We start from the raw sequence: 21,475 nt of genomic DNA on the forward strand, positions 1-21,475 counted from the left end.
CTGACCTGGCAAACACGCTTATAGGAGTCTTGCTAAGATTTCGGCAAGAGCACATTGCCATGATGGCAGACATCGAAGGAATGTTCCATCAAGTACGTGTCCATGAAGATTACTTAGACTTCCTGCGATTCCTATGGTGGCCGGAGGGTGATACTAACAAAAGATTGGAGGAGTACAGAATGTCGGTACATCTTTTCGGTGCTATATCCTCTCCAAGTTGTGCAAACTTTGCACTGCGAAAGACTGCAGAAGACAACTGTGAGAGGTACGATGAAGAGGTAATTCAAACAGTCAAGTCCAACTTCTATGTTGATGACTGCCTCAAGTCAGTGGCCACAGAAGAACAAGCCATAGCTCTCACGAAAAACCTCAGGGATGTGTGCTCTCAGGGTGGGTTCAAATTGACCAAGTGGGTCAGCAACAGCCGCACTGTGCTGGCTTCTATCCCTGATGAACACAAAGCCAAGCAGATAAAAGAACTGGACCTGGACAGAGAAAAGCTGCCTGTTGAAAGAGCACTTGGAATCCGATGGAACATTGAAAGTGATGCATTTACCTTCCGAGTCACTGTCAAGAACAGACCCCTTACAAGAAGAGGTATTCTCTCAACTGTCAGCTCTATTTATGATCCATTAGGTTTCCTCGCCCCATTTGTATTAAAGGCAAAGCAAATTCTTCAAGTGCTCTGCAAGCTAAAGTGTGGATGGGACGAAGTCATCCCTGAAGAACACTCTATTTCATGGCAGAGATGGCTCTCAGAGCTGGACCAGCTCTCCAGATTCCAGATAGACAGGTGTATGATGCCTGAGAACTTTGGTCAAGTCAAGACGGCACAGCTGCATCACTTCGGTGATGCAAGTGAACAAGGTTACGGCACGGCAAGCTACCTTAGGTTCACAAACGGTATGGAAAAGGTTCACATTGCATTCATACTGGGGAAATCAAGGGTGACTCCACTCAAGCAGATGACAATCCCCAGACTGGAACTTGCTGCAGCAACATTGGCAGTGCGAGTGGACAGGATGTTAAGGTTGGAGCTCCAGATTGAACTTGAAGAGTCAACTTTTTGGACGGACAGCCAGTCTGTGCTAAAATACATCCGCAATGATACCAAGAGATTCCATACCTTTGTGGCTAATAGGGTTGCTATGATCCGTGACCTATCGAAAGCAAAACAGTGGAGGTATTTGAACTCAAAACACAACCCAGCCGATGATGCCTCAAGAGGATTACATGTTGAAATGTTCCTGAACTCAAAGAGATGGCGCAAAGGACCAGAATTCCTGGAGAAACCAGAAACTCAATGGCCGAAAGTCCCCGAGGAGCTTGGCTCCATCCCTCCGGATGATCCAGAGGTGAGAAAAGACGTAATCGTAAACCATACAAGTGTGGAAGAAAAGAGTCCAACCAGCAAACTGATTGAGTACTATTCAACATGGAACAGCTTGAAGAAAGCAGTTGCCTGGATGCTGAAACTGAAGAAACGTCTTCTACAGTTAAGCCAGAAAAGGAAAATTCTCTCTCAAACTGATCCAAGATCAGATCAGAGTCTGACAAACTCACTGAAGGAACAAATTGACAAGTTCAAACTGACGTTTGGAAAAGAAAGTCTGTCTGTGGATGACCTAGATGAAGCAGAAAAGGTCATCATTCGATTTGAACAACGACAGCACTTTAAACAAGAAATTGCACTAGTTGTGAAAGGAAAACAATGTGCCAAGAGAAGTGGCTCAATCTGTAAGCTTGATCCAATTATTGACGATGGCATTCTGAGAGTAGGAGGAAGGTTAAGCAAAGCTGCTATGCCTACGGAACTAAAGAATCCTATGATCCTGCCCAAAGACTCCTACGTCTCTAGACTGATCTTACTACACATCCATGAGCAGGTTGGCCACTCTGGGAGAGGTCACATGCTTTCTAGACTTCGCCAGCGATATTGGATACCCTGTGCCAACTCTTTAGCGAGGAAGATCCTTAAGAGCTGTGTCTTTTGCAGGCGGATGCAAGCTAGAGCTGGAGAACAGAAGATGGCCGACCTTCCACAAGATCGGGTGTCACCTGATTTGCCGCCTTTCACCCACGTGGGCATAGATTATTTCGGCCCCATAGAGGTGAAGCGAGGCCGCATTCATGTGAAGCGTTATGGTGTGATCTTTACTTGCCTTGTGAGTCGAGCTGTCCATCTAGAAGTTGCTAGTTATCTGGATACTGATTCCTGCATCAATGCCCTGCGCAGGTTCATCTGTCGAAGGGGCCCAGTAACAAGTATCAGAACAGACAATGGCACCAACTTTGTTGGAACACACAGAGAGCTAGGAGAAGCTATGAAAGCGCTGGATCACAACAAGATTCAAAATGAATTACTGAAGAAAGGAGTGACATGGTCAATTAACCCTCCCTCTGGAGCCCACCATGGGGGGGGTATGGGAGAGGTTGATCCGACTGGTGAAAAAGATCCTCTATTCAGTCCTTAAAGAGCAAGTACTGGATGATGAGGCTTTGCAGACAGCCTTGTGTGAAGTTGAGGCGATTATGAACGACAGACCAATCACTACTGTAACAAATGACGCTAATGATCTAGAACCCCTGACTCCGAACCATCTGCTTCATCTGAAAGCTAAGCCAGTCCTGCCACCAGGACTATTCCAGAGAAGCGACCTATACTCACGAAGGAGATGGAAGCAAGTACAATATATCACTGACCTCTTCTGGAAGAGATGGATCAGGGAGTATCTTCCACTTATGCAGGAGCGGAACAAGTGGAACAAAACTAAGAGAAACTTCAGTCCTGGTGACCTCGTGGTCATCGTCGATGACACCGCCCCAAGGAACTCTTGGTTAATGGGGCGTGTTTTGGAGGCTTTGCCAGGGCCCAAAGGTCTTGTCCGGAGCGTCATGGTTAAGACTAAGACCAATATCTTACAGAGACCTATCAATAAACTCTGTCTGCTCCTTGAGGCGACGGAGTGACACACACACACACACACACACACACAGTGCTCCATCTTAGAATCACGTGCACCTCTGATTCGTTGATGTTGTACTCTTACATTCTTTGATGTCATACATTTTTGGACGTCAAACTCTTGACATTTTTCAACTCAGACTGAGATCTACGGACTATTTTCCTATATGGCACCTTGTATATTTGTATATAGCTATGAACTGTAATAGTGCTCTGGTATAGAATGTTTTGTGTATTGGCTCTATGTTTGAATATTAAGTAATTGTTGTGCATTCAGTGCAGTCAACAATTAGGGGCCGGTATGTTAGAGCCGATTTGGACATATTTGTATAAAAGACCGAACATATGGAGCTCCATGTATATTTGTGTAAATATATTAAATATGAATGTATATGATGAAATATTAGGTACGTACCTTTATGATTTATATTTACCTGATTGAGATATATTCATTTGTTGTTAGTGTAACTTAGTTTTTGGCCCCCCCTCTTGCCTATTCATTGTATTGTGGTAAGTGTGTTAGGATAAAGGCAGGAAGTTGGGCCTTCGGGAGGGGAAGAGTCCTTGCTAGATGCGGGAGCGGTATAGTTTTTTGACCATACAGACATACAGACAGGTCATAATATGTATTTTCCATATAAAGTATTCTATGCTTCAAGTTGATTGAAGAATCATTTATTTGTTAGATATAAGAAGAATAAACATTTTTGTTGCACCATATCCCTGGATGTCATTGAATGTTTGGCCGTTTGGAAACCTTGACTGTGGACTGTATGCGTACCAATCAACCCGCTTCAGGCTTGGGCAGTGGCTATGGTAAAGACTAAAGGAAGCCACTACAATGTGTATGTGACCATTAACATCTGATGTGTTGTGATGAGGGTCGTCCCTGATGAATTTTCAATCACAAAAGGGCCCCCCCCTTGAGAATCACTAGACTATGAAACAGGCTGATAGCTTTGTCATTTAAAATGAACTTACATCCTTGATAGTGTCTTTGACCTGCTGGTCCACGGTGTTCCGAAGCGAGGAGATCATCTCATCCTTCTCATGACACACCTCCACGAGGTCGGAGAACTTCAGCTCCTGAGACTCCAGAGTCTACAAGAGAAAACACAAAAAAAGGGTTTGCCAGTACGACTCCCAGTTCGACTCCCAGTTCGACTCCCAGTACGACTCCCAGTTCGACTCCCAGTTCGACTCCCAGTTCGACTCCCAGTTCGACTCCCAGTTCGACTCCCAGTTCGACTCCCAGTTCGACTCCCAGTTAACACAGAAATAAACTGCAGCATCGTGTGGTATACGTAGTCTGACCACGATTGACTAGTTAGAATCAAAAAGAAGGTCACATTGCTGCAAAATACCCCCACCCAAAATAATAAAAATGCATTTGCCTGGTACCTTTCTAGCCTCGTCAAGATGTTCGTTTGATTGCGGTGCTCGTCTGCAATAATTTTCCAGTTCTGAAAATCAACGGAAGACAACGGACTCATCAACCAGAAGGAAACCTAGCATGTTCCATCACAAACACTGAAAAAAATATAAAATAAAATCATGTTAACCAGTCTGCTTCAGTCATTGATGGATAGTGAACACTGCTGATTAACAGGTTATTGCTGACAGAGTTTCATAATCCTGGTCCCGAGGACCCAAAAAGGGGTGCAACATCTTGGTTTTTAACATTACACACCCCATTCAAAATCATCATCGTCAAGCCTTCGCTTAGTGGACTCCATTGTGTCGTGCTAAAATGAAGCGACCGGCCAGTTGGTTACCATTGGTTTTGACAGGCAGCTGCTCTGAGAGGTTGGAGACGGTGTCACTACTTGGGTGGGCGACCACCAGACATGACTTGGCCGTCTCAGCCGCCATCTTTATGCCTGCCAGGTCACTGCACATGGAGTCAAACATGCCTCCCAACGACGAGCCGTCCTTCTACACGAGACAATACACATGTTTTAGTAATCGAGCAGAAGCTCTTATCCAGAGCGACTTACAGTACGTACATTCATCTTAAGATAGCTAGGTGAGATCACACGTCATAGTCGGTACGTGATTCCTCAATAGAGTAGTTATCAATAAAGTCAGTGTCGGGTGGAGGGAAGAGACAAGGTTATATACGATGGAGGTTGACACTGCTCCACGGCCAACGTGTCTAGTTTGGCCGTATTACCGTGGCTCGCTCTGCTCTGTCCACTTCTTCATGGGTTCTTTCCAGCTCCTCTTGACTGGTGTTCTTGTTCACTAGATTCTTCAGGATCTCTAGACGCCTCTCCGCTCTCTCCTCGACAATCTCCTTCTCTTTGGCCAGACGTTCCCTTTAAAAAGACAAAGAAATCAAGTTATTATAGCTACAGCTTGTTCAGTTTTATGCATTTAAAAAAACATTTACCTTTAAATCCTCCTTTCTAATGTAAAGCTTTGAGTACCTCAGTTGATAGAAAAGCAATATATAAATCCAATCTATTATTATTTAAAAAAGCAGCCCTACAAAAAGTATTACTTAAAAACAAAACAGGCAGAGAAGAGCTCACTTGTAGTCGGTCTGCATTTCAGAGAAGAGTTCAGAAAACTCCTTGGTGACCTCGTCCCGGATCCGGGATTCCAGAGCCAGGTTTTCAGACCTCTCTTTCTGGAGCTGTTCCCGGAGTTGGAGGAGTTGGCTCTGAAAGGGTTAACAGACATTAAAATACTTACTTCACATTTCTCTCTTGTGGACAGACTTATATATATATTTTTTTTACATTTTATTTTAAATTAAAGCATCTGACCAAATTACACAAGACTTTAGTTCTGGGTGAACTTTATATTCATAAAAAGGGACCAGAGTTTTGACAATGTGACCTGATCAGGCAAAGCTCTGGTCTCTTTACGAGACTATAAGTAGGCCTGAATCTTCCTCACATTTCAGAACAATCAAATCAGGGCCTGGTAATGTAGGTGACTACTAAACAGAGGTTAGTAGTGATGGGGGAACAAATCAATCTGGTTACATAATCGGGATATTATTTTTGACAATATATTGTGTCTTTTTTGACAATCTCGCTATTATTTTTGCTCTAGTTGGCTGTCCCTGCACAAAAACTATTTTTTTCCTTCATAGCTTGTTCTCCACTTTTTAAAAATAGGGAGCCAATTAGTTTTCAGCACTTATTTCCACAACGGATCAAAACTAGTTATCGTGACTCTTGTCCCTCTGCAGCAGACATGTGGTGAGCAATATGTTCAGAACGCAAGAAAACAACCGTACCAAATCGCAATACATATTGTAATGGCACCTCAGTATGGTGATAATATGGTACGGTGAGGTCCCTCAGTATGGTGATAATATGGTATGGTGATAATATGGTACGGTGAGGTCCCTCAGTATGGTGATAATATGGTACGGTGAGGTCCCTCAGTATGGTGATAATATGGTATGGTGATAATATGGTACGGTGAGGTCCCTCAGTATGGTGATAATATGGTACGGTGAGGTCCCTCAGTATGGTGATAATATGGTATGGTGATAATATGGTACGGTGAGGTCCCTCAGTATGGTGTAATGAGGTGTGCTGTAATGAGGTCCCTCAGTATGGTGATAATATGGTATGGTGATAATATGGTACGGTGAGGTCCCTCAGTATGGTGATAATATGGTATGGTGATAATATGGTACGGTGAGGTCCCTCAGTATGGTGATAATATGGTACGGTGAGGTCCCTCAGTATGGTGATAATATGGTATGGTGATAATATGGTACGGTGAGGTCCCTCAGTATGGTGATAATATGGTACGGTGAGGTCCCTCAGTATGGTGATAATATGGTACGGTGAGGTCCCTCAGTATGGTGTAATGAGGTGTGCTGTAATGAGGTCCCTCAGTATGGTGATAATATGGTATGGTGATAATATGGTACGGTGAGGTCCCTCAGTATGGTGATAATATGGTATGGTGATAATATGGTACGGTGAGGTCTCTCTGTATGGTGATAATATGGTATGGTGAGGTCTCTCAGTATGGTGATAATATGGTACGGTGAGGTCCCTCAGTATGGTGATAATATGGTATGGTGAGGTCTCTCAGTATGGTGATAATATGGTATGGTGAGGTCTCTCAGTATGGTGATAATATGGTACGGTGAGGTCCCTCAGTATGGTGATAATATGGTATGGTGAGGTCCCTCAGTATGGTGATAATATGGTATGGTGAGGTCCCTCAGTATGGTGATAATATGGTATGGTGAGGTCTCTCTGTATGGTGATAATATGGTATGGTGAGGTCCCTCAGTATGGTGATAATATGGTATGGTGAGGTCTCTCAGTATGGTGATATGGTACGGTGAGGTCCCTCAGTATGGTGGCAATATGGTACGGTGAGGTCTCTCAGTATGGTGATAATATGGTACGGTGAGGTCTCTCAGTATGGTGATAATATGGTACGGTGAGGTCCCTCAGTATGGTGATAATATGGTACGGTGAGGTCCCTCAGTATGGTGATAATATGGTACGGTGAGGTCCCTCAGTATGGTGTAATGAGGTGTGCTGTAATGAGGTCCCTCCGTGTGGTTATAATATGGTATGGTGAGGTCCCTCAGTATGGTGATAAGGTCCCTCAGTATGGTCGGGCCGACTCTTTTCTCTGTGTAGATCAATGATGTTGTTCTTGCTGCGGGCGATTCCCTGATCCACCTCTACGCAGACGACACCATTCTATACACTTTCGGCCAGTCATTGGACACTGTGCTATCTAACCTCCAATCGAGCTTCAATGCCATACAACACTCCTTCCGTGGCCTCCAACTGCTCTTAAACGCTAGTAAAACCAAATGCATGCTTTTCAACCGATCGCTGCCTGCACCCGCTTGCCCGACTAGCATCACCACCCTGGATGGTTCCGACCTTGAATATGTGGACATCTATAAGTACCTAGGTGTCTGGCTAGACTGCAAACTCTCCTTCCAGACCCATATCAAACATCTCCAATCGAAAATCAAATCAAGAGTCGGCTTTCTATTCCGCAACAAAGCCTCCTTCACTCACGCTGCCAAGCTTACCCTAGTAAAACTGACTATCCTACCGATCCTCGACTTCGGCGATGTCATCTACAAAATGGCTTCCAACACTCTTCTCAGCAAACTGGATGCAGTTTATCACAGTGCCATCCGCTTTGTCACTAAAGCACCTTATACTACCCACCACTGCAACTTGTATGCTCTAGTCGGCTGGCCCTCGCTACATATTCGTCGCCAGACCCACTGGCTCCAGGTCATCTACAAGGCCATGCTAGGTAAAGCTCCGCCTTATCTCAGGTCACTGGTCACGATGGCAACACCCATCCGTAGCACGCGCTCCAGCAGGTGTATCTCACTGAGCATCCCCAAAGCCAACACCTCATTCGGCCGCCTTTCGTTCCAGTACTCTGCTGCCTGTGACTGGAACGAATTGCAAAAATAGCTGAAGTTGGAGACTTATCTCCCTCACCAACTTCAAACATCTGCTATCTGAGCAGCTAACCGATCGCTGCAGCTGTACATAATCTATTGGTAAACAGCCCACCCATTTTCACCTACCTCATCCCCACAGTTTTTATTTATTTACCTTTCTGCTCTTTTGCACACAAATATCTCTACCTGTACATGATCATCTGATCATTTATCACTCCAGTGTTAATCTGCAATATTGTAATTATTTGCCTACCTCCTCATGCCTTTTGCACACAATGTATATAGACTCCCCTTTTTTTCTCTACTGTGTTATTGACTTGTTAATTGTTTACTCCATGTGTAACTCTGTGTTGTCTGTTCACACTGCTATGCTTTATCTTGGCCGGGTCGCAGTTGCAAATGAGAACCTGTTCTCAACTAGCCTACCTGGTTAAATAAAGGTGAAATAAAAAAAATAAAAAAATGGTGATAATATGGTACGGTGAGGTCCCTCCGTATGGTGTAATGAGGCCCCTCCGTGTGGTGTAATGAGGTGTGCTGTAATGAGGCCCCTCAGTATGGTGTTAGGAGGTGTGCTGTAATGAGGCCCCTCAGTATGGTGTTAGGAGGTGTGCTGTAATGAGGCCCCTCAGTATGGTGTTAGGAGGTGTACTGTAATGAGGCCCCTCGGTCTGGCGTAATGAGGACCCTCGGTCTGGCGTAATGAGGCCTGGTGTAATGAGGCCCCTCAATATGGTGTAATGAGGCCTGGTGTAATGAGGCCCCTCAATATGGTGTAATGAGGCCTGGTGTAATGAGATCCCTTAATATGGTGTAATGAGGCCTAGGGTAATGAGGCCCCTCAATATGTTGTAATGAGGCCTGGTGTAATGAGGCCCCTCAATATGGTGTAATGAGGCCTGGCGTAATGAGATCCCTCAATATGGTGTAATGAGGCCTGGTGTAATGAGGCCCCTCAATATGGTGTAATGAGGCCTGGGGTAATGAGATCCCTCAATATGGCGTAATGAGGCCTGGCGTAATGAGGCCCCTCAATATGGTGTAATGAGGCCTGGTGTAATGAGGCCCGGTGTAATGAGGCCTGGGGTAATGACATCCCTGGCAACACTCAGCTCTAGTAGCTAGAGGGAGAGCCTTACCTCATAAGCATCTTTATCGATGAGAAACTTGTCATCGTCCACTTCTTGCATGGTCTCCTCTATCACGCTGTCCTCTGCCGTGCTCTCCTCTTCCATGTCATCCACATCCTCCTGCACATCCTCCAGACTGGTCTCCCAGCCAACCAGGGAGCTCCTTCTCCGCCGACCCAACAGGTTCTTCCTGTCTGCGTGGTCTGCGACGATCATGGACAGTTCCCGGGCCGACGTCTTGGTGGCGAGATGGGGGACGGTCTTGGATGTCAGCACCACCACCTTCTGAGCCACGGCGGAGAACTTGAGCACGTTGAGCGTCTCGTCGTACATGGAGGCACACTGGTTGATGTTGACTACCATGCAGGCTTTGCCCCACCCACAGAAGAAGCCCTGCAGGTAGTGGGTGAGCTTGCTCTCCCTGAAAGGGATGTGCTGTGGTAGCCTAGCAACAAGGGGCAGGTCAGAAAATAAATTGTATTTATTACGTTTGGACAGAGACGATGTACAACAAAAACACAGTTCTCAGAGCACTGGGAAATGAGTTGAAGATTCAGCTAAAAGATTACGTATACCTCCCCCCACAATATTAGGAAGGCGTTCCTAATGTTTTGTAGACTCTATTACATATGTCAAAAAGCAGACAAGGCTCACTTGGATTGCTGGCTTTGGCGTAAGGCGTTGATGCACTTGCCCAGCGTCATCAGCGATGTGTTGATGTTCCCAGCCTCTTTCAAACGCTCCCCTTTATTCTGCGTTTTAGCGCACCGCTCTGACCCAGCCAGGTCGCACAAGGACAGCCTGAACAGAAAGACAAAAACAGCCTTGCCTTTAGACACCCACAAGTACTGCACGGGGCTCATATAAGATTTTTTTTACTGTGCGCAAAAAAAATATGAATTGAAATATGCATTTCACTTACTCGCTGACAGAGTTAACGCGAGGAATCCGAGCATCTTCAATTCGCAGGATACGAACAGAAAATATGCTGTGGCTGAGCATAGGAACGGAACAGATTTTTATTTTAATAAGAGCTCAGTGGTCAATCTACTCTACTGTGTGAACTTGGCTCACGCAAGTGAGTAACAGCTCAAAGAAACATTCAGATTAATAATTGAAAAAGGAAATGGATGTGCTTTAAATGATCATACCTCCTGCTCGAGAGGAGGTTGAGCTTTGTGCTGGCAAAGCTCTGGTTCTTCTTTCCTAGCTTCATCACCTTGTAGGCTTCCTCCGCGTTGTTCACTTGTATCCACTTCAGATCTGAAATTACACGCAGGAACATTTGGTCCTTTGCAACTCAGTTGGTAGAGCATGGTGCTTCTCCAACAGGATTGTGGGTCCGATTCCCGGGATAGATATATAAAGAACTTGTTATACAGCAATATCTATATCTATATATATATCTATATATGTGTTTTACACCTCCAATGCATCTGTTACCTTTTACAAAGGAGTTGCCTTTGACATCCTGTGATAGCCGCAGTGTGGATCTCTTCAGGGCCCCGATCGGTACAGGCTCCAGCAAGTCGTGAATATTCTCGTTGTAGATTTCACAGAAGGACACCCAGACGGAGAACTTGGTGTGTGCGTCAACAACCAGACTGAAAGAGTCTTCAGTCCCAGTCCTCTCAATGTCACTTAGTGTGGACCCTGTCAGAGAAACAAGTGGCGGGGTTAGCCTGTTTTACAAACCCTCTTGTTGGATAGAGGTCTATTGTGATACCAAACTGAGAAAGAGAGAGAGAGAGAAACATGACAATCATGTATAAATGCAAAACATGAACATGCATGGTGATGTAAGACCACATAAATGATAAATCTCCTTGCCTTGCAGGGTTGTCTTGCTTGTCTGGCTGGTGGAGCTTGTCTGGCTGGTGGAGGTTTTTGGGTTATCACTCTATGGGGGAAGAGCAATGATATAATATAAATTATTAAACCCAAAGAAAAACTTGTTAAGTAATGCAATGGCTTAAAAAAATATATAAATAAAAAAATGAATTTGGGTTAATAAACCAACCCTGTACCTCCTTGAGGAGCCTGAAGAGATTTCTCTTGTTAGTGGCCTCTTCACTCTGCTGGTCTTTAGTGAGCCTGATGAACTCTCTGCATCGCTGTGGCTTGATCGTCATCTGGTTGTAAACACGACCCTCAATGCTGTTGAAGATGACATTCAAAGACCTTGGGAGGATCCCTGCGTTAGTCTCTGGACCTAAAAAACAACAGGTGTTGAAGATTTGTTCATGTGTGAATCATGTCGTCTTAGTGTGTTTTGATGAGAGTTGGCCATAAAGAGCAAAGGGTTGAAGGGTCAACATATGATTTGACTTTAAAAAGGATTGCGTTTCAGTGTCATTCAAACAGTGAATCTGTACAACAGCTAACTCAGGCCAGCCCTTGTGTACAATTAGGATGTTAGGACAAAACAGCTGCAAGGCAAGAAAAAATATATATATATAGAAAATCAAACCTAGAAATGTGAATGTCTTTCCGGCATTTGTGACTCCATATGTGAAAACCAGAGAATTTCCACCTTCCAAAACATCCTTGACCAGACTTCTCACTGTGCCATCAAACATCTCCCTCTGAGAGGTTTCTGGCCCCAAGACCTGAGGACCAAAATATATTAACAGTGTTGTTAGAAGATCAATCTTCTGTTTCCTTATAAGGATTGTGGTTATTTATTTATTTTCTTGTGTGTTTTTGTTCTACGTTGTTAAAATGTGTTTTATACAGTGACACATTAAAATCAACATTACTGAAAATGTGTCAGATTTAGTTGGCAAAATAAATCAATAAATATATATAAATATATAGTCCCTGGATGGCACTGACAGGCCCTGCTGAATGACCTGTGTGAACTGGAACCGTTGAGCTGTCTGAGGGACTGATTTGTCACTAAGCCTTGCTGAGAGGGAAGTCCTTGGAGCCTTGAGGAGCACCTTGTCTGGGGGCTCAATGGAAACGCAGTCCTTGAATTTGTACAGCAAAGGTCAACAAGTCAATGGTCAATTTAAAAACTTTTGGTCAACAGTTATTATCCAAGGCTCTTGTTACCTGACGAGTGTGCTTCTTGTGAGAAAAAAAAACTATTTCAAGCCAGAACAGTGTGTTCAAATTACCTGCGATTCGCCATTTTCTCTTTCAGTTGATGCGAACGGTCGAATGCGGAGGTACACCTGCAAGTGGTCATTCTCTCCTAGGCACGACTCCTGTGAGTGAAACTCTGATAAAAGGTCTTTCCTCAGGTCGTCGACGTTAATTTCTCTCTCCTCTGCGTTTTCCAATGTGTTGTGACAACCTGATTCTATCATCCTGGTGTCATATAATGTGGTGGGGACAAAGAAACAGGGTGTTGAGCAAAAACACTGGCTGTGAGTTAGTTAGTTACCAACGCACATTTTAGCAACTCGCTAGCTAACAAATCACCTTCGACATGAATAAACCGTAAGCAGATCACAGCACTAAAACAGGCGCAGTAGAACATGTTTTGTCGGTGAACGAAACAAATTGGTAACTACACTGACAGCTAGTTAACGTTGGCTAAACCACTATTGCCACGGCAACACAGCTAACTTAACTAGGTAGCGGTGTTAATCTTTTTTGTTGTTGTAATATAATGAAGATACATGCAAACCACTAACTTACCCAAATATATTCTAATCATTAGGGGGGAAAATGATATTAGGGTTTTTTAATGTCTACTTACGTGACAGATCTTTTTTTTTGTTTCGCAACGAAATTCCGTCTTCTGTTGTCGTCCAAAACTGTCCCGGTCTCATTTTTAAATTCGACCAATCGGGAGACTGATCTCACTGATTTGTTTTTAACCGGAAGTGCTCATAGAAGACGCTGTCAAATATTGATTATGTTTCAAACAAACCTTTGCATCTAGTGATTTTGTGTGATAGCTATGTATTTCTGAATATTATATTATCCATACGCCCACATTCCTATGATTGACTTCAATCTCTGCATCAACACGATATTTTTTTAATATAATTTTTTTTTTAAGTCAATCTTGAATTGAGATCTAGGAAAGGGAAGGAGAAGAGAAAATACAGTTAGGGAAGGGAGAAAGTGAAGAAGGAAAGGAAACTAGAATAGGAGGAAAGGAAAGGGTGTTGGACAATTTTTGAGCTAGGAGCAAAGGGTAGGGTAGGGTAGGGTAGGGTAGGGTAGGGTGGGGTGGGGTGGGGGGTAAAAGAAAGGAGGCTAGAAATTAAGATAAGAACACGAGCTAGGAAGGCCAAGTGTTTACGGATGTGAAACGGCTAGCTAGTTAGCGGTGGTGCACGCTAAATAGCGTTTCAATCGGTGACGTCACTTGCTCTGAGACCTTGAAGTAGTAGTTCCCCTTGCTCTGCAAGAGCCGTGGCTTTTGTAGAGCGATGGGTAAACGATGCTTTGTGGGTGACTGTTGTTGATGTGTGCAGAGGGTCCCTGGTTTGCGCCCGGGTATGGGCTAGGGACGGTCTAAAGTTATACTGTTACACAAGGATAAGAAGAAATGGTTCTAGGAAAGCTAAGGAGAGGAGGAAAGGGAGCTAGGATTATGCAAAGAGAGATTACATGTATGTGGTAGTGATTCACCAAAGTTAGTACTTTATGGAATCCTTGGGACGTCGCTAACTAACCCCTAAACCAGCTGGGCTCCAACCCTGTTCTTTGAAACCTAGGACGGTGGCTCTTCACTCCAACACTCTACTACACCTGATTTTAATTAATTAGGTAACTCTCCAGGAACAGGGTTGGAGAGCACTACCCTAGAGCAGGGGAATTCAACTCTTACCCTACGAGGCCCGGAGCCTGCTGGTTTTCTGTTTTACCTGATAATTCATTGCACCAACCTGGTGTCCCATGTCAAAATCAGTCCCTAATTAGAGGAGAATCACCCACCTGGTGTCCCAGGTCTAAATCAGTCCCTAATTAGAGGAGAATCACCCACCTGGTGTCCCATGTCAAAATCAGTCCCTGATTACTGGAGGGAAAGGAACAAACATAGTGGATCGAGCTCTGAGGTCCAGAGTTAAGTTTGATCAACGTCCCCTAAAAAGTGACTTTTCATTTAGAAAATGGGCCATATGGAATCAATATGAGCGAGAAACATTTATTTTACTGTTCAAATTGACTATAAAGTGTAAGTATTGTAATTTGTCAAATCAGTCTCGTCCTAAACGGACATTGGTGAGATGATAGGAAAAAATGATACATCACAGAATGAAGGGTACCATACACTAACTGTTTACCTTGGGTTTAATCCTGACCACAGAATGAAGGGTACCATACACTAACTGTTTACCTTGGGTTTAATCCTGACCAGAGAATGAAGGGTACCATACACTAACTGTTTACCTTGGGTTTAATCCTGACCACAGAATGAAGGGTACCATACACTAACTGTTTACCTTGGGTTTAATCCTGACCAGAGAATGAAGGGTACCATACACTAACTGTGAAGTCTAATCAAATGGCTACCCAGACTATTTGCATTGCCCCCCTCCCCCTTTTACACCGCTGCCACTCTCTGTTGTTATCATCATAGTTACTTTAATAACTCTACCTGCATGTACATATTACCTCAACTAACCGGTGCCCCCGCACATTGACTCTGTACCGGTACACCCCTTGTATATAGTCTCGCTATTGTTATTTTTACTGCTCTTTCATTACTTGTTTAACTTTTATTTCTTATTTTTACCATTTTTTTTTTTTAAACTGCATTGTTGGTTAAGTGTTTGTAAGTAAGCATTTCACTGTGAGGTCTACACCTGTTGCATTTGGCGCATGTGACCAATACAATTTGATTGGATTCTAATTGAGCTGCCAGAAAAGTTTCAATATGCTTTAGCATAGATTCTACAAGTGTCTGCAACTTCCTGTGTAGGTGCACATCACGCTTTCAATATTGTATCCCTCAGTTACCTACGTGCTCGTCATCTCCGTCTCTCTCTGTCTCTGTCTCTCAATCGGTCTCTCTCTCTCTGTCTCTCTCCCTCTCTCTCTGCTTTCTTTGACAGTACATTCTGTCACCACTATAGACCATATCAAGATGTATTGGCAACGCATTGATATCACACTTGTAGATACAGTGTAGAAATGGTGCAATGACTATCTGTTATGATTAATGAAGTGTTTCCAACGCAGGTTTACATACAGACGTCTCATTTGTCAAAGTCCCTTTTTCTCCAGTTCTATAGTGTTTTCTTATTTTTGTGTCGATTTTATATCGTCCAATTCTGGTGTTATATTTTACATGTAGCTTGGTAAACTGCTCAGCGTTCAAACTTATTTTTACAAAACAGGAGGATGTGCTGCACTTCAGGTTGATAGTATAGTGAACTGAGCACAGCAGGTAAAATGTTTCAGGCATGTGGGTTTAATGACTTAAACACTGAGTAATGGCAGTTCAAGCTGTGGGTTTAATCACTTCAAGTGTTGAAGTCATTAAACCCACAGCTTGAGGGCCATTTACTAAGTGTTGAAGTCATTAAACCCACAGCTTGAACTGCCATTACTCAGTGTTTAAGTCATTAAACCCACAGCTTGAACTGCCATTACTCAGTGTTTAAGTCATTAAACCCACAGCTTGAACTGCCATTACTCAGTGTTTAAGTCATTAATGACTTCAACACTTAGTAAATGGCCCTCAAGCTGTGGGTTTAATGATTTCAACACTTAGTATATGGCCCTCAAACTGTGGGTTTAATGACTTCAACACTTTGTAAATGGCCCTCAAGCTGTGGGTTTAATGACTTCAACACTTAGTAAATGGCCCTCAAACTGTGGGTTTAATGACTTCAACACTTTGTAAATGGCTCTCGTGCTGCTCCATATGGATAAAGCAGTGCTTCCCAAACTCGGTCCAAGGGGTGCATGTTTTGGTGTTTGTCTTAAGTGGCGAGTTGCGCAGTGGTCTAAATCACTGCATCCCCTGGTTCGAATCCAGGCTGCATCACAGCTGGCCGTGATTGGGAGTCCCATAGGGTGGCAGACATTTGGCCCAGTGTCGTCTGGTTTTGGCAGTCATTGTAAATAAGAAGTTGTTCTTAACCGATTTGCCTAGTTAAATTACATAAAACTACACAGTTGATAAATTATCAAAGCTTGATTATTTGAATCAGCTTTGTAGTGCTAGGGCAAAAAAACAAAATGTGCAGCCCTTGGGGTCCAGAGGACTGAGTTTGGGAAACACTGGATTAGAGGCACATGTGTGAATTCAAGGCTTTTGGATCTCAAGCCTAAACCTCCTGCACCTACTCATTGGGCTGGTGAGTGTTGAGCCAATATCTTCTCTATCTGCAGATCCAGAGGCATCTGGCAGTCGGTCCTCTTTTCTCGGTCAAATTAATTGTGGTAGAAAATTCCCATGACATTCTGATTCATAATGTAGCTTGATTGTGGCCATGGAACCTTTGGGCTGGCCAGCATAGTGCTCACCAACATTATAATGACAAACACCAAAGCCCTACTTTCAGAGTTATACATTTTTGTAACTACTATATCCTATGGGAGCAGCAAGAACATTTTGGATACTGAAGTTGGAAAGGTGTTAACAAAAAAATAACCAAAAAATGACCTGTTTCCAATCTCACAAATTAGTGAGATTTACTACAAAAAAATACAAAATATACCACATTAGTACCCATTGTTGAAATTAGGACAGGGATGGGTGTGTTTTACTGACCCCTACCCAACTGGAAACGGGCTTTAAACTTCAAGTTCCAAAATGAAGTAATATCAGACTTTCTCTGCATCATTGATCATCAGCTCCCCTGAAAGGTGGTAGGTATACATTAAGAAAAGCAGGCCATTTGTCATATCAATTCATGTAGTACCCTCGCCATTATGCCTTTTCTACATCTGCCTTTCAGTAAGCAGGAAAGGAGGTTTTTGTGAATTATGCCCACACCAAAAAAAAAGGCAGATGTTTTATTTATTGTATTGGCTGATGTAACCGGATTAAGTTCACGATGATCTGCTCAGATGCCATACTGTGTCCTCCAGCGGGAAAATGCTGATGCCATACAGTGTCCTCCTCCAGCCTTGACAAGATGAAAGGAAATTGTAGTTATCAATAAGCACCAAAATGCTTCCATACACCTCTTCCTTAACCATAAATGGAAAACACTCTTTTTCGTAGCAAGTTAGGAGAATTTACGCCGCAGGATAGTATAGTTAAAGTAGCAGGTTAGGAGACTGAGGTTAGGGTTAGCGAAAATTCTCTAATAACGTGCTACGAAAATTACTATTCATCGAAGTGGCGTGAGAAAAGAAATATGTCCCTGTCCCGTAACTCTTTCCCTACGGATTTAAAACGTCAACTTAAACAGGCAGACGTCAGAATTTGACGTCGCAACGATGCCACTTTCACGTTTCCGATTCACCACTGCCAGTCTTGGATCAGTGTAAAATGCAGAGGCCACTTTTCGTGACAGCATATAGACAATAAAAACAAGACTGGTAAGGCTCACTGCGGTAAAATAAGAACCGGTCTGTTTTGCTGGACGCGCTTCCTGTCAGGTGGTAACACATAGACACGCCCAATCGGGAAGTCTCCGGAAGTTAGTTAGCTATATCATTTAGCTCCAAACAATATAATACACTTATACATATTTATTGTCAAGGATGGACAAGCTTCGTAGTATGATAGGGGGACGAGAAGACAACGAGGAAGCAGGGCTCACGGCGCAGGTAACACAGCATGTTGTTGTACTTTATCTAGGTTTACATTAGCTTGCTAGCTAGCTAGCTAACTTGCTAAATGCGAAACATTGGCTTTGACATATGAGTCGAGCGGTGTATTTCCGTGGACATATCAAATGCATAATTTTCTTGTTCTTAGTCGCCACGAGTATTTAAACTAACACTATACCTTGTTATAATTGATACACATTATGTTGAGTGTATGTCGACTGTGCTGAAATAGTTTGGTGACTAGGTAGTAGGAGTAAAGCCGCGCATGCGCCGATGCTGCTCAGGTGAAACTAGAGTTTTGACCTTAGAGATCCTAATGAATTGTGTGGCTTTGACAACTAATAATGTCTTCTCGTTAATCCTGTGTATTTGTATGCATCCCTGCTCATTTACATGCTTTCATAAGGAGATGGTGGATCAGATGAGGTAAGGTTTGTGTTGAACACTGGTTTTCGTCCACAAGAAGACCGGCTGTATCTAATTCATTCACTTTAGTGATACACTTTAGTTGAAGACGTGCAGACATCGTGTTTATTTCCCCTTACTAGTAATGCACACTTCAAAAACAGTACATTGGTTCAATAAACAATGCTACTCCGCTGATTTACATTAAAACCATGGCTTTCCCTTTTCCTGTCGTGTGTTATCCGATGTCTTGTAACAAATATCGATTAGCGCTGTTGTCATAGAAGTTAACCTACGACCCTTGTTTTTTTTAAAATGTTTACTATGTTGTTTTTGTGTAACTGTTTGTGTAATTTGATGTTTTTGTGTGTACAAAAAGGGGCCTTACTTTTACTAACTTGATCTCCTTTGCCACTGAACCATCAGTAGGAAGAGAGGTCTGTGCTTTGGGTCGTTGCCCGTCTTGTCTTGTGACATCCTGCCATTGTTCTCTCCTCAGGTTCTGGATGCCTCGACGCTCAGCTACAGCACCCGGGTGAAGTGGTTCGTCATATGCTTCGCGTCAGGCATCCTGTGCTCCATACTGGTGAGATTTCACCCTATTTCAGTGTTAATTGTGAGTCTGTAACGGTGCTCTTTTCCTCTAATATAGTGCACTATTTTTGACCTGGCCTGTATAGACCTATAGATGGGTTGGTTGTTTAGCAACAAAACTGATGCGTGTGCAACTATGGGACAAAAGAGACAGGGTTTGGCTTAGATTATTGATGGTATATTTTATTTTGTTTAACTAAGCAAATCAGTCAAATCAGTCAATGATGGCCTAGGAACAGTGGGTTAACTGCCTTGTTCAGGGGCAGAACGACAGATCTTTAACCTTGTCAGCTCAGGGGATTTGAACCAGCAACCTTCCGTTTACTAGTCCAACGCTCTAACCACCACCTGCCGCCCCCAATTTAAACTATTTCATTTCTAATGTTTTTATTGAAAACAAAGTTAGACAATGACTACTTGTCTTTAACAAATACATTGTTACAGTAGCTGACTAGCTAGCTCATTTTAGCCATGTTAGCTTAGACGTGACATCATTCAAAACAAGACATCAATAACAAGACTAGCTGGAAGGAGATCACTTACCATTCCCAACATGACAGCGTCTTTGTCATTGTTGCTAGCTATCTGGCCATCCGGAACCATAACAACACACACGGTCTTCTGCCGCTTTGGCACGCATCGTTTTGGTCACGACGTCAGCTAACCAGCCAAAATGAGCCAGCCAGCCCCCCCATCCATATAATCACATAAATTCTAATCTAAAAGGTCTAATCAAACTGATCAGAGATCAATACTACTCTGAGACAGTTTTACAGGCCCTCCTGGCCTGTCTGTCTGAACCATGCAGGTAGTTTCATGAGTTTGTGTGTTGTTGACTTTTTTTTAGTAAAGCAACTTTGTTCTAGAAAATACTTATTATTGTTTCACTCTCTGTTGTAATGTTTGGTTGCACATTCCCTTCCCTTCCAATGAAACAGGCTGTTTCCCTCCACAAAGCACTTTCTTATCAGATTTTCTTCCTCGTGCACACTACAGTATTCTCCTTCTGTCATCCACCTCAACAAACAAGTATCTGTCCACATCATGATACAGTGATGACTGTACTCTACAGTAAACCACATCATGATACCAGTGATGACTGTAAACCACATCATGATACCAGTGATGACTGTACTCTACTGTAAACCACATCATGATACCAGTGATGACTGTAAACCACATCATGATACCAGTGATGACTGTACTCTACAGTAAACCACATCATGATACCAGTGATGACTGTACTCTACAGTAAACCACATCATGATACCAGTGATGACTGTACTCTACAGTAAACCACATCATGATACCAGTGATGACTGTACTCTACAGTAAACCACATCATGATACCAGTGATGACTGTACTCTACGGTAAACCACATCATGATACCAGTGATGACTGTAAACCACATCATGATACCAGTGATGACTGTAAACCACATCATGATACCAGTGATGACTGTACTCTACGGTAAACCACATCATGATACCAGTGATGACTGTAAACCACATCATGATACCAGTGATGACTGTACTCTACAGTAAACCACATCATGATACCAGTGATGACTGTACTCTACAGTAAACCACATCATGATACCAGTGATGACTGTACTCTACTGTAAACCACATCATGATACCAGTGATGACTGTAAACCACATGATACCAGTGATGACTGTACTCTACTGTAAACCACATCATGATACCAGTGATGACTGTACTCTACAGTAAACCACATCATGATACCAGTGATGACTGTAAACCACATCATGATACCAGTGATGACTGTACTCTACTGTAAACCACATCATGATACCAGTGATGACTGTACTCTACAGTAAACCACATCATGATACCAGTGATGACTGTACTCTACAGTAAACCACATCATGATACCAGTGATGACTGTACTCTACGGTAAACCACATCATGATACCAGTGATGACTGTACTCTACAGTAAACCACATCATGATACCAGTGATGACTGTACTCTACTGTAAACCACATCATGATACCAGTGATGACTGTAAACCACATCATGATACCAGTGATGACTGTACTCTATAGTAAACCACATCATGATACCAGTGATGACTGTACTCTACGGTAAACCACATGATACCAGTGATGACTGTACTCTATAGTAAACCACATCATGATACCAGTGATGACTGTACTCTACAGTAAACCACATCATGATACCAGTGATGACTGTAAACCACATCATGATACCAGTGATGACTGTACTCTACAGTAA

At 43.1% G+C, this 21,475-nt stretch overlaps 2 protein-coding genes across 2 annotated transcripts in view; one reads left to right on the plus strand and one right to left on the minus strand.

Annotated features, from left to right (window-relative positions):
* The window catches only part of LOC115144511 (kinesin-like protein KIF20B), a 60,668-nt gene extending 46,987 nt beyond the window's left edge, over positions 1–13,681 (minus strand). The window contains exons 1-16 of the mRNA XM_065002697.1: positions 13,230–13,681; positions 12,643–12,835; positions 12,373–12,492; positions 11,991–12,129; positions 11,548–11,732; positions 11,351–11,420; positions 10,964–11,173; positions 10,672–10,783; positions 10,443–10,514; positions 10,175–10,321; positions 9,530–9,965; positions 5,500–5,630; positions 5,139–5,283; positions 4,741–4,900; positions 4,367–4,428; positions 3,947–4,066 (exon numbers count right to left, since the gene is read on the minus strand). Of these exons, the coding sequence (XP_064858769.1) occupies positions 3,947–4,066; positions 4,367–4,428; positions 4,741–4,900; positions 5,139–5,283; positions 5,500–5,630; positions 9,530–9,965; positions 10,175–10,321; positions 10,443–10,514; positions 10,672–10,783; positions 10,964–11,173; positions 11,351–11,420; positions 11,548–11,732; positions 11,991–12,129; positions 12,373–12,492; positions 12,643–12,834 (2,301 nt within the window). The 5' untranslated portion in view covers position 12,835; positions 13,230–13,681. The remainder of the gene's footprint in view (positions 1–3,946; positions 4,067–4,366; positions 4,429–4,740; positions 4,901–5,138; positions 5,284–5,499; positions 5,631–9,529; positions 9,966–10,174; positions 10,322–10,442; positions 10,515–10,671; positions 10,784–10,963; positions 11,174–11,350; positions 11,421–11,547; positions 11,733–11,990; positions 12,130–12,372; positions 12,493–12,642; positions 12,836–13,229) is intronic.
* Positions 13,682–18,048: 4,367 nt separating this feature from the next.
* LOC115144474 (vesicle transport protein SFT2A) overlaps positions 18,049–21,475 on the plus strand; it is a 51,368-nt gene continuing 47,941 nt past the window's right edge. Inside the window, exons 1-2 of the mRNA XM_029685535.2 lie at positions 18,049–18,214; positions 19,122–19,208. Coding sequence (XP_029541395.1) covers positions 18,149–18,214; positions 19,122–19,208 — 153 coding nt within the window. The 5' untranslated portion in view covers positions 18,049–18,148. The remainder of the gene's footprint in view (positions 18,215–19,121; positions 19,209–21,475) is intronic.

Source organism: Oncorhynchus nerka, linkage group LG16, assembly GCF_034236695.1.
Source record: "Oncorhynchus nerka isolate Pitt River linkage group LG16, Oner_Uvic_2.0, whole genome shotgun sequence".
Lineage (NCBI taxonomy): Eukaryota > Metazoa > Chordata > Actinopteri > Salmoniformes > Salmonidae > Oncorhynchus > Oncorhynchus nerka.